A 13,249-nucleotide genomic window follows, 5' to 3' on the forward strand; every position below is an offset into this window, starting at 1 on the left:
AATAATTTTGTTTCTTTACAGATGAGCGGGAGGATGTTCAAAAGAAAACCTTTGCGAAGTGGATTAACAGTCAATTAGTTAAGGGTCAGCATCCACCAGTCACAGATCTTTTTTATGACTTACGAGATGGCACTCGACTCCTGGCTTTACTGGAAGTACTTACTAATAAAACATATGTAAGTATATTTTGATATTAGTTCTTTCTCGTTAAGGTTTTGGAAGGGCATGTATGTATTCACATGTACTGTACCATGTGAGTGCAGGTTTCATTTATATAAAATATCTGCCATCAGTAAAATAAAAAATAAATACTAATAATATAGTTTTGTGAAGTAATAATTTTTATTGGTTAATAAATTGCACAGTTCTGTACACCTTTGGGTTACTGTGTTCAAAGATGCTTACAGCCAAATGAATTTAATTATGAGTCATTTTTCTGTTCAACGGTTAGTACTGTGTACAAAATTTAGTATCTAAGATTCACATTTAGATTAAAAACCTTTATTCATAAGTAAGTTATTCAAATTTTACATTGTGTAACACGTGCAGTCTACTAGTAACTACATTGGAATCTCGGTACTCAAACTTCTTAATTGGTTCCAGAAGGTTGCTTGAGTGCTGATCTGTTAAAGTACTGAATAATTTGTTCTCATAAGGAATAATGTAAACTTGGATTAACCTGTTAAAGACCACAAACGATACATATATGAATACAATAAATTAAATTCAAATATATTTTCACTTTACCTGCACTTAGAGTTGATGGTACCTGTATATGTGAAAGTTGGTGAGAAGGAGGAGAGATGATAGTGTTTGGCAGGGAAGTCCCCTACCATAAAAATTTCAAGTAATTGTTCTTACGAGGTTCTTTCTCTTTGTCTCTTTCTGTTTCCCTCTTGAGCTTCACTGGATGCTTTTCTTAAAAGAAACTTGTCCAATTTAGGCATGATAAAAAATAGTAACAAGAGCAGACATACAGGCACCACTTTCATATTTTGCAAAGAGTTCTTTTTCATCTCTTGTGTTGGTTCTAACTATTTTCTTTTTATTTGGCTCTTATCACAAACCACCTTAGGTGCCGTGGTGACTATTTATGCTAAGAATATAAACAAAATATCCATGAAAACATGAGAAAATTTACAAAAGTTTAGTGGGGTATGTATTGAACGACAGCCACTGAGAAACTGAACAAATCCATAATGGGCCGTGACGAGGATTCAAACCTACAGTCGGAGAGCATCCCAGACTCTGCCTTAATCGTCCGAGCTTCCCCAGACGCTGCCTTAATCGTCCGAGCTACGACATGGTCAAAAGAATTACAACCAAAAGTTCTACTGAACTTATTTGGATCCTGCAGCCTCTTGGACACAAACCAGGGTTTTACACAATTCCCCCATGCACTCGAGCTTATGTCAATAGGCCGTTCTACCTCTTTCGCCCTTACTTCATTACACACAGAAATCACAGTAGTGTGATGCATCAAATTAAAAAATCTACAAGGGCCATAAATCTTTTGACCATGTAGTAGCTCAGTCGATTAAGGCAGAGTCTGGGATGCTCTCTGATGTAGGTTCAAATCCTCGTCACAGCTCTTGTGGATTTGTTCATTTGATGCATCACGCTATTGTGATTTCTGTGTAAACTGAGAAACTGAAACTGATTCATCCGTTATGCATGTTTGTGTTTTGAGTGCTGAGCAAGCAGTCAGCTACCATTACGAACACAGCATTCGAGTGCCGAATTCTTCGAGTTGGAAGCAGTTCAAGTCCCGAGGTTTCTCTGTTTATAATTTTGGTTAATTTGTAGTTTTCCTTAAAATTGTGATAGAAAAGAATGCAAATTTTGTAGAAAAATAAAAGTGGAAGGAGATTAAAGGGAAAGGGGTTCATGTACTAATTCCCATTGTCAAGAATAGGAAGCCTGTACTTAATTTGTTTTGTGCTTAATTTATTTATGTAATTATGTAAGTATTTAATTTATATTATGTTTATATGTATTTACGTTAACAGAAACGAGAGAAGGGTCGAATGCGTGTACATCACTTGAACAATGTGAGTAGAGCATTGAACATCCTAGAGGAGCACAGTGTGAAACTGGTCAACATATCTAATGAACACATTGTGGATGGTTCAGCGAAGTTAACACTGGGACTAGTGTGGGCCATTATTTTACATTGGCAGGTATGTAGCGCTTACTATTGGTGTGTTTTCAGCAAGTAATGGCAAAATGATTTAAGTACTGAATGTTTTCATACTGGTTCAAAAGTTTTAAATAGTTTTTAGACTTCTTAATCTTCGTTGTAGTCTGAAGGTATTTAGTATTATGGTGTTATAGAAATAATTATTATGCTAATAATTAAATGACAAAAACTAAATAATCTTCGTCCGTCACAAAGTAAATTTTGTACATGAGGAAAAACGGTTAATATCTAGCTTTTACCATTTAATTATTTAATCTTTACCTTTCAAACAGGTTCAAGGTGTTCTTAAAGATGTGATGTCTGACTTGCAACAAACCAATTTAGAGAAGACTCTTCTAGCATGGTGCAGGCAAACTACCAAGGTTTGTATATATGCTGTACTGTATATAAATATTTTGACATTGTTCATTGTCATAATCATTACCTCATTTCCCTCTTTCATGAGATGACCAGGTATCAGCATGGAGGTGATAAGAGTAGCGTAGGATAAGATAATTTACTGTATGTATATATTAATTTCCCCATCCATTACCTTTATCTCCCAGACTAGGCAGTATCGTGGAGAATCGGTATCATTTTGCACATGAGCAAATCACTTGCTGTACTTGATTTGTTGAGAAGACGAGGTGTAAATTGCTTTTTGTGAATTGTCATCTAAAAATATGTCAAGGCAGTGTGTGTGTGTGTGTAGACAAACATAGGGACACTGTGAACCGAAAGGTCAGTTGTTGTAGCAGCAAAGAAAGCCTGTGTTGGTAGACACAGGCTTAGTTGGGGAGTCTGTAGGAGAGTCTGTTTGGGAAGCATGCCTCCTGAGAATTGAAGTGGAAGCTGAAGGAGAGGAGTTGATAGGTACTGCTTGTGGTTCGGGGTAAAGCTGAATTACAAGTTTAACCCATGTGTGTGTGTGTGTGTGCTTATATGCCTCATTGTAGGTGTTGGAAAGTGGTGAGACACTGGAGCAAGTCAGTGTCCAGATGGTTGCTACTGGTTAATGTATTGTGATGTGCTATGTATTGTGATTATTCATAATATTGTTGATATTGTGAAGTATGACTGGCATAGGGACATGGTCTGTTCATTAGATTTTTTTTAATTCAGGTGCACTGCAGAGTATTGTAAATAAAAAATTTAAGAAGTATACAGTACTGTATATAAAATGAAAGCAATGATTTTAATTTTTTTTAACAGGGATACCATGGAGTTGATGTTCGAAACTTCACCACTTCATGGACAGATGGGACTTGCTTTCAATGCTCTCATTCATAGTCATCGTCCTCAACTATTTGACTGGACTGTGATGGCAAGAAAGCACCCATATGCTCGCTTGGAGAATGCTTTCAGACTTGCTCATGAGAATTTGAACATTGAGAGACTTCTAGACCCAGAAGGTAGTACCATAATAATTATAATTTTCTTTTCCTTAATATTTATTATATAATTTATCTGCTATCTTTTAAGTTGTTTGCATTTATGTGGGGTGAAAGTTTGAGGTATAATAATACTTATCCTAATATCAAATTTTAGTAGAAAAATTAAGAAAATAGTAGACAAAGGGTTATAACAATACTGCAACTTGATAATTACTGAACTAAGACATTTCTAATCCTTTATTTAAATTAACCCATCCTCTTGAAATGATAGTACTTGTAGTAACTAGTGGAAAGGAGCAATATTTAGTGATGGACCACCAGTAAAGCACTTTATGTACTATTAATTTCATACAATCTGGGAAAAACTAAAAATTAAATATTCCTGGGACCTATATGTTCTATATAAGGCCTACGATATCATGTATTATACCTAGGATTGCTAGAAAGGTTAAGTTAGGTCTTGTAATTATGTTGTGGTTAAAAATGCTTCCAGTTTGTCCAAATTCAATAATACAAAAGTCACCTTTCTGATGGTCCATCACTACATATTGGTACAGTACTTTCAACCAAATAGTTACTATAAATGCTTTCATTTGCAAAGGGTTTCTAGAAAATTTATCCTCTTACAAAAAGGGATAAGATATGACATTTAGCAGTTTTTTTATTTTTTATTCCAAGTTGTCTAACAGTGCTGTAATTTGTTTTAAATTAAATATGGTTGTTTGTGTCAGTACAGTATTACTTTACGGAGGCTTTGCCTCTTCCAGAGGATCGCCAGTTGACCTTTGATTCATGGTTTCAGGCTCTCCACCTGATCTTCACATTTGAAGTGCTTAAATATTGTGTAACATTATATGTATGGAGCATAAGTCCCTAATTTGTTGGTGTCACATTTGCAGTCTTCTTTCAGGTGGCTGTTTGGGGTGGCAAAGCATTCCTTCCTCCCATTTCTTACTATGTTGAGATTCCTCAGTGTCAGTTTTGGTCCTTATGTTTTTTCTTTTCAAGCTTACCTTGGATTATTGTGTTTTGAAGGACTTGTCTTTTAATGAGGTGTTATCATTGGTTTTGGTTTGCAGATGTTGTGTAGCCGAGTTACGTGCAAAACTGTTAGAGGCAGGACTATTGTTCCTTTAACTGGTTAGCTTCTTTTCATTATTAGCCTTGCTCCTTCATTTTTAGACAAATATGAGATTTATACCTTCAAGTGGGGTTCTTTGGTTATTGATGCCATCTTACCTGGGGTGTATCATACACTTTGTCCTATGACCATGAATGTTCTTCACTCTGCTCCCATTTTGTTACTCCTGGTCCCACCCTTTAGTCTTCCACACTCTTCTGTGTGCAGCTTTTCTAGTTCTGTTAAGAGGAAATTAGTCGAAATCTGGGCTTGGGAACACTTATTAGGTGACTAGTTTTTCCAGGTGGTAGGTGTGTGAAAGTGGTAAATATAGTTATGAAGCCTCATTTGGTGGTCAATTGCGAGACCAAATGATGACTCTGTAGTGTTTTTTAAGTCTTTTTATCTTTATTGATGTGGCTCTTGATGGCTAGTCTGTGCTGAACTTCATTTTAGTGACTTCCCAGTGCCTTACACATAACCCTTCAGGTTCTTATGAAAAGATTTCTTGTGAATTCAGTGCCTGAGTCTCAACCAGTGTGACTACTGCACTTAAGAAACCTGCTCTGCTCTGGGGCAGCTTTTTGTCTTGACTCAGACCTATTTATTTTAAATTTGATAAATGAGGAATTCACTAAAATTTCCAAGATCAGACTTGGGGAATTACAATACATATCATAAGTTCCTTGTTTATAAGATTTTAAACTAAAAAAGCACTAAGTGTTAATTTACCGTGTCTCTTTTTGCAGATGTGAATTCCCAAGTGCCTGACAAAAAGTCAATTATGATGTATGTAATGTGCTTGTTCCAAGCTCTTCCTCACGGATCTTTTACCATGGAGAGTTTGGATGTTGCTCTACAATCAGATTCTTCCTTATCTGTTGAAGTAAGTTTTCATTATTATATTGTATATTGCATTGCAACCTTGATAGAACAGAACTTTAAAAAACTAAACTTGTTCTAGACCATCTAGCATTCGATTCCATTGAGGTTTTTGTCATTTTTCCTATTTGGCTTATTACCAGATTTGACATTTTCATTACATCTGTAAATTCCTGTCTTCGGTGTCATATTGTATACTATTCTTAGTGATTTTAAAAGTATTCCCCACAGCCTCTTGTATTAGTCGTGGTGACATATGATCAGACCTTATTACCTTTTATGTCTTCTTCTGCCAAGTACCCCTACTTCCTTTTCATTAACCATTGTTATTTGTTGTTTATTCAACTGTCCCCCATACTTGGTCTCCACTATATTTTTATCTTGGAAACCTCTGGGAACCTCCTTGAGTTCTTCATAGATCAACATGCTGCTTTTTGTGAAACTATTCTTTTCTTTAAGCCTGATAACTGTTTTTACTGTTGCTTTCTTAATAATGTAATATTGCAATGCTAGAGCAAGGCATTATCCTTTACTGGCATGTCATTTTCAAACTGCTTCTCTACTTCTATCCTGTTTCTATTGTTCACTTTCCTAGCTCTTCTTAGCATCTTTGTTCATACAGTATTAGCATTTTGTTCTGTTCTTTTTCCATGCCATTTTGTTTCTGGTCTTGGCCTCCTGCCACTGCTTGTTGAACCATAAGTAGTTCTGCTCTTTTCATGCACTTCCTTCTTGTACAATATGGGCTTATTTGTAACCTCTCAAACCTTTGGCGTACATACCTCCAATATTCTGTTCATTGCCTTCATGAAAAGATTTTTACTTTATTATTTGCAGGGCAGTGGTGATGATGCCTCTCACATTGCCGCTAAGGCTCGACCACTTTCGACTGCCAGTATTGGTTTGAGTGAATATCAACGAACATTAGAAGAAGTTTTGACCTGGCTTCTAGGAGCAGAGGACAGATTGGCTGCTATGCCTCCTATTGCTGACACAACAGAGGCAGTGAAAGATCAGTTCCATGATTTAGAGGTAAGTAGTTAATACCAGAGTGCCTATGTAATATTGCTGTAATTTATTTGTAGATTATTAAGGGAATTAAATATGAAGTATTTTGCAATATGTATTAAAAATTGTGAGGAATAATTGTTTTATATGATGTTTAAATTCTAGTTCAATTGTAGCTAGTGTATAATAGCAGTAAAGTATATTGTGTATTTTATACATTTTGTAATGCATCTAATAATGTATCAAATGTCTTAAAGCAAATCTTGTGTGAAAAATATTATCATGCAAAGAACCATATAAACAGCACAGTATCCTCTTGATTCAAAACCTCATGCAAATCAAACTTCAAGTTATAAGAACAGGGATAAAGGTTGATAAAAAGTTGGCACTCTTGGTGAGTGAGGGAGGAAGTGGGATTGTCTGAACAGCCCATAGAAAGTGCTGGGTAACAAGGCTTGGTAGCAACAGTTTGTGAAGAGGGAGCAAGCATTTTGTTTGCATTTAACCCTTAACTGGCTCCAATCCAAAAGGCTCTGCGTAACTAGTCTTGCCACATACAGTAGTTGATTGGGCAAGCTAGAGATATTTATTAATCCACCACCAATGATTCCACTTGCTATAAGACAACAGAGTAGATTTATATCATTAAGCACTCCTTCAAAAGTAATATGGAATCACTAGGACAGCCACTTATTCATCTGCTGACTATAGACCAAGTGACTTTTACAGTACAACTACCACCTTCAGATGGCAGCACAAGTAACAAAAGTCAGAGGCACAGCAACCAACCACTTTTTTTATTTGGTATCCACCGACTGTGGATGAAGCCACAGTGGGTGTATACCCACTCTGTATATCACTCAGTGTCCTGGAGGTTTTAATGTCTTAAACTAGGGAAGCTATTAAGAACCCTATTTCAGAAAAGGAAGAGAACCTTGTCTACCGGTTTCCTATTGTCTTTTATGCACAGTACAAGTAAAACTAGCACATCTATTAATTACATTAAACAATGTTATTTCAGGAGTTAATGTTGGAGTTAACATCAAAGCAGGGTGGCATCGGCGATGTGCTTGGTGAGGGATCACGGCTGATGAGAGAAGGAGTGATGGAGGAAGAAGAGGAAGAGGAAGTTCGAGTGCAGATGAAACTGCTTAACACCCGTTGGGAGGAGCTCAGAGTCAAGGCTATGGACCGTCAGTCTAGGTATTACATTTAATGGAAAAAAGTATACTTTATTTAAATTTTTTTTTATTTTTATTTATGATGAACTTTTAAATTGAAATTGTAGTTGGCCTGTAAAAGTTTAAAGTTTTAAAACTTCTTTGGTGTATAAAAATGCTATGTATTTTGTAATTTCTTAGTACAGTAGTGTATATTAATTGTAAAGATAAATTATGTTTAAGGATTTATTAAGGCAAAGATATACAGAAAATTTCATTTGTTTAAATCATTATCAGAAATTAATGTGCATAAGTTTGCCATAAATATTTCAGCCACTTTGATGTGACTTCTTTTTTATTTTTTATTTTTTTTTATTGAGTACTTGTTACATTTTTCCAAGAAGTTTATATACTTGTTCTGTAAAAATAAACTAACTGAAAAATAAGAATCTATTAAAAGTATAAGGCAGACTGGAAAACTTTTAACACCATTTTTAATGGATAAAAGTAATAAATATACTGCAGGAGGATTTTGAGTAAAGATAATCAATGAATTTTGTTTTAACTTTTTGTCCACAGTCTACATGAGAAGCTAATGAGTCTTCAGCAAAAGCAGCTAGAAAGCTTAAAAAAATGGCTGACTGACACCGAAGATCGTATTGCGAATATGAGTCAGGTATGCAAAGTACTGTATTAGATTTTTTATTGTCTCTGTTACTGTGACTATAATACAGTATGTTAGGGGAGATAAAATTTTACAATTTGTAAATACAGTTTGATCATATAAATTGGTTTCAATATGGGATTTCTAATGTTTTAAGTGTAAAATTATACAATAGAAATCATATAATTTGCTAGATGAGATTATTTTAAGAGTAACTTATAGGAGAAAATTGGCATGGTTTCTGGCAACCCCAACCTGCTCCCTCTCTTTTTTTTTTTTTTTTTTTTTTTTGGCAATATAATGTTAGTGCTAATGTTGTATTGCTTGGCCTATATTAATGAAACTAAATACTAACCAAGTAAGCTCAGAAAATCTGACATCAGGACTTTCGGTAGCTAACTACAAAGGTATAGAGCCTACTACTGTTCCTATATAAGGAGTGAGCTTTGACTGCTTGTTTCATATTTAAATCTCTATATGAAATTCCTCAAGTCTGGCTAGCTGATGTAATGCTGCTTATAATTACAACATTTGCTCATTTAATGGGAAACTGCTGGTTATAAGAAGGTTAATACAAATATAATGTGGTGTGTAGTAAGATGTTTTGTTATGGTGCACATAGATAAGACTGTGATATAAAATCCCCCTATATCACTATTATCATTCCTCAGGTTGGACCAACAACAGAAATTCTAAGACAACAAATATCAGCTCATCAAAGCCTTCAACAAGATCTAGAAAATGAACAATCAAACATTAATTCTCTCTCCAATATGGTAGTAGTTGTAGATGAAAGCAGCTCAGATAGTGGTAAGTAATTGTATAATTAATTAGGAAAAATTACCATTTTGATGAAACATCACAGAAGTAAAAATGCATCTTTGATTATGATGGTTCTTAAATGATAATTAAATTCCTAAAGTCATATAGTATCTTTCTCTTGTTAAATATATTTAAATAATTTGTTTATTAACTGAGCAACCACTTAGAGTGGCTAATGTTTTGTGCAGCAGCTGCCAAATTAATAGCCATTTTGTATATACAGTATTCTGTAACAACTCGAATAATTTACTCAAGCATTCAGAGGTTAAGCAACAGTATGCATTAACTTTGGCTTAAAGATTTAAGTGCATTTTATTGTTAGGAAAGGTAAAAGGTTTAAACTTTTCAAGGCCCTATACTGTACTTGCATACCTCTATTATTGTAAATTATAAAGTACATAACTATGGAAGTATGTTATTCAATATATATTAGCTTAAAGGTCTGGTCTAGGTCTTGTATGAAAGGTTGAAGATTAGACAGTTTTTTCTTTTTGCAGTGTGTGTGTGCAACTTTTATTGTAGAATTGGTGTCAAAATATTGATCTTAAGGTGATTAACTCTAGTTGTAGTTGATAATGCAGCCAAACCACTGCTGATAATCATGGCTAGAACTTTATTATATGTTTGGAGACCTAATCAGTCATGTTGAAGCCATGTCCATACAAACATTCTTGTTAGGAAAATCTTCCTAGAAAATATAAGCTAATGTATAGTGGGTAATTTAACAGGTATTTTAAGATTTTTTTTTTTATCTATTTAAATTATATCATTCCCATCAGCCTACTCAACTCTAGAAGATGAATTAAATGCCCTTGGTGAGCGATGGGCACACATATGCAGATGGGCCGAGTCACGTTGGACAACATTGCAGGCAAGTTAAACTGATCATGTCTCAATTATTAAATTTTTCTACTTGCATTAATGATTAAGGGAATGCTACTAATGCCTCTACTCGCAACTATTTTCTTAGGTTGAACCTTGCCACTGACTTTCTTGGGACCCACACCCATGGTGTGATATATAATAATTACTTTTATGCTCAAAAAACGAAAAAGCACAAACTATGTATCAACAAAAGTTGCAAGGCAAGGCAAAGGTTGTATCCCAATTCGAATTTTCCGACAAAATTGCTAAACTTTGATGGAAAAATTTGTAAAAAGGGGCATTTGTATCCTAAGGTTCCACTGTAGTACATTAGTAGGACTGTTCATAATGTGTTGATTTCAAAATTGGAAAATAAAGCAGCCTTGCTTGGTAATTTTTTTTTTCTTAAGAGCAGTAGTTTGTTTTGTGACTGCAGTTATATATGTTTCCTATACTGTACTACTCTTGCCCGTAAGACGGCCGGATTCTGGATTTGACTTGCAGTAGTCCAGTGTTAATCTTGGAGGAAGCCTGGATGCCTTATGGTACTATTGCTCAAGTTCAGATGAGCTACTGAAGAATCCAGCTCAGAATTACAATAGAGCAATACAATACAAGCAATACAGTAAATTTTTTACCTGTGTGTGTGCCTACTTGAAATGAGATTTAGTTCCTGGCTATTGTTTTAAAAGATTAAAAATATGGATAAAGTTTAAAGTTAAATACATTCTTGGGCTAAAATTTCAAGTACACTATAATGTAGGCATGCTATATTGTTGTATATTTATGTATTTAAGTTTAACTTTTGGTACATGTATTGATATTTTGAACATTACAACTATCTTTAGATTAAATGTAATACTTTACTGTAATTCCTTTGAGAGCTGTGGGAACGTTAGACAAAGTATTTTATGAGAGTAGCACAAATGAGCAATACAATAATAGTTAGGTATAAACCTCTCAAAATACTGTGTGTTGGAGGTTGGGGGAACTGTTTTTATTTTTATTTTGGTTTACAGATTGCACATGTGTATTGTTTAATTATGATAGTGTATGTACTTTCCATTGAAAAATGTAGTACTGCACACCAGTAGATGATATCAAGGCTCCTGTTTTTCCAGACTCTTTCAATCCACTGGGAACATTTTGAACAAGAAATAGATAAGTTGCGTCAGTGGCTGCATGAAAAGGAAACTACCCTTCGCCAGGTTGAGAGCAATCCTTCGTCTGAACAAGAGCACATTCTCAGACATGCTAGTATGCTGCAGGTAAGAATTCATGTAAACTAGCTAATGTAAAGTTGTGCACTCTATTTTTTTAAGATACAGATTTTCATTTTGATGATACTGGGTATTTCTACTAGAGTAGTTTTTCAAGTGGGTGTATGTGTAAGTCCTTCATAGATGCTCATAATAATGTTTATTACAGGTACTGCAGGCAGAGATGGAAGTACAGCATCGTTGTATTGGCCATCTCGAGGAAGAAAGTAGCAAAATTTTCACCTACATTCCAGAAGAGTCTCCTGCTCATGAAAATATCTCGGCAGAAATTGAAAGTATACAAGATCGTATGGACTGCCTTGTGAGCATGATTGAGGCACAGACACAGAGAGTAAGTATGTTCATTTTGTGTGCATGTACATCATTTTTGTCTTCTTACATACAGTACTTGGATTAAAATGGTGTATTTAAAACTTTTATCAGTCTCTTGAAGCTAATAGCATAATTGGAATTACCATGTGCATTAATATTAGACCTTGATCCACTGCCATTAACATAAAGTACTTGTGGCATTCACATGTGTGCTGTACATTTGAATCTTGAGATAAGAGCCACCCAAGACTGCCTAGTTAATGAACCAATCATTGTTCAAGGCATAATGGTTAGCCATATTTACAATTCAAGTTTTAAGTATCATTTTGGTGGGATTGGGTAATCTATATTTCAGGGTTTTCTTTCCCAATACTTCACCCAAACTGCACACTGCTTCTTAACAGTTAGCCTCTCATGTTTGTTACTTATCATTTCTCTTATTGGTACATATTATGTTGAATTTTATGCTTTGTGCTTTTTGCTGTGAATGATTGCTGTTGTGTGGTGGTACTTATATATCCTTTATGGTATACAGTACTGTATTGTGTGAATGATTCTTTGAATAGAAAAGTTTTGTTTTGCCTTGGTTTCACAACAGTATATTCATGTTTTTTCTCCAGACTGGTGCCTCAACATTTACACAGCAAGCACAATAACACCCTCACACACAACACTTGTGTCAAGAACAACACTGTACTTTACAGTGGTTTGGATATCACAAAGTTACTTTGCTTCTCTGATTTGCACAAATCTTAATTTTCATAATTACAGGCTAGTAAGTATTTCTTCTTTCTGTAAAATTGTTGTACTATATACTGTGTTTTATTTTACTTTCAGATGGCAGCAAGTGGTATTGATATTAGCAAAGTGATGGCTCCCGTTGATGATTCTAGTAATGTTTTAAGCTCTAGTACAACCACCATATCTCATGAGGGCGCCACTGTCGTTACCAAGATCATCACAACCAAGATTACTGAAACGGTCAGTTGGATTTTAGCTTTGAATGATGTCAAGTTTGAACTGTTAATACAGTACTGTATACCCAAATGTAAATGTGGATAAAAGTATAAAAGTACAAAAATGCTTGGGGGGGGGGGGGAAGAGTGCAAATTGGCATGTGTAATAGGGCTAAATTTGGAAGTCCTAGAAATGAGGGATAAGTTGAAATAAGGTCTGTAATTCGAGGATATTTTGAAGGCAAGGTTGAAAAAAACTAAGTCAGGGAAAGGAATGTAGTTGGTGCACTACAACCCTTGGTAAAGAATTATGAGTTAGGTTGAGAGAGGTGGCTGGAGTGCTGCTAAAGGAGTGGTAGGACTCGCACTTACATATGGAAAGGTATTTGGAAAAAATGTGGAATACAGATGTTATTAAATTATGATATTTAGGAAAATTGATTGATATGGTTTTGTTATATTGACAAAATACATAATAGTGGTTAAGTGTGTGTGTTATAGTGAATTTAGAGGATGTGGTCACACCAAATGAAATTTACTTTGGTATGTGAAGGTTTATTGTTCTTGAAATCACAACAGGCAGGTACGGTATGTCAGATATGTAATAA

At 34.9% G+C, this 13,249-nt stretch overlaps 1 protein-coding gene across 1 annotated transcript in view; it reads left to right on the plus strand.

Moving 5' to 3' along the window:
- LOC123759134 (dystrophin) overlaps positions 1 to 13,249 on the plus strand; it is a 379,967-nt gene that overhangs the window by 57,512 nt on the left and 309,206 nt on the right. The window contains 14 exon segments of the mRNA XM_069324819.1: positions 22 to 176; positions 2,010 to 2,180; positions 2,473 to 2,562; positions 3,392 to 3,439; positions 3,441 to 3,591; positions 5,443 to 5,579; positions 6,413 to 6,607; positions 7,605 to 7,786; positions 8,323 to 8,419; positions 9,079 to 9,217; positions 10,009 to 10,100; positions 11,215 to 11,361; positions 11,522 to 11,704; positions 12,523 to 12,666. Of these exon segments, the coding sequence (XP_069180920.1) occupies positions 22 to 176; positions 2,010 to 2,180; positions 2,473 to 2,562; positions 3,392 to 3,439; positions 3,441 to 3,591; positions 5,443 to 5,579; positions 6,413 to 6,607; positions 7,605 to 7,786; positions 8,323 to 8,419; positions 9,079 to 9,217; positions 10,009 to 10,100; positions 11,215 to 11,361; positions 11,522 to 11,704; positions 12,523 to 12,666 (1,931 nt within the window).

The sequence above is a fragment of the Procambarus clarkii genome, chromosome 15 (assembly GCF_040958095.1).
Source record: "Procambarus clarkii isolate CNS0578487 chromosome 15, FALCON_Pclarkii_2.0, whole genome shotgun sequence".
In the NCBI taxonomy this organism is placed as follows: domain Eukaryota; kingdom Metazoa; phylum Arthropoda; class Malacostraca; order Decapoda; family Cambaridae; genus Procambarus; species Procambarus clarkii.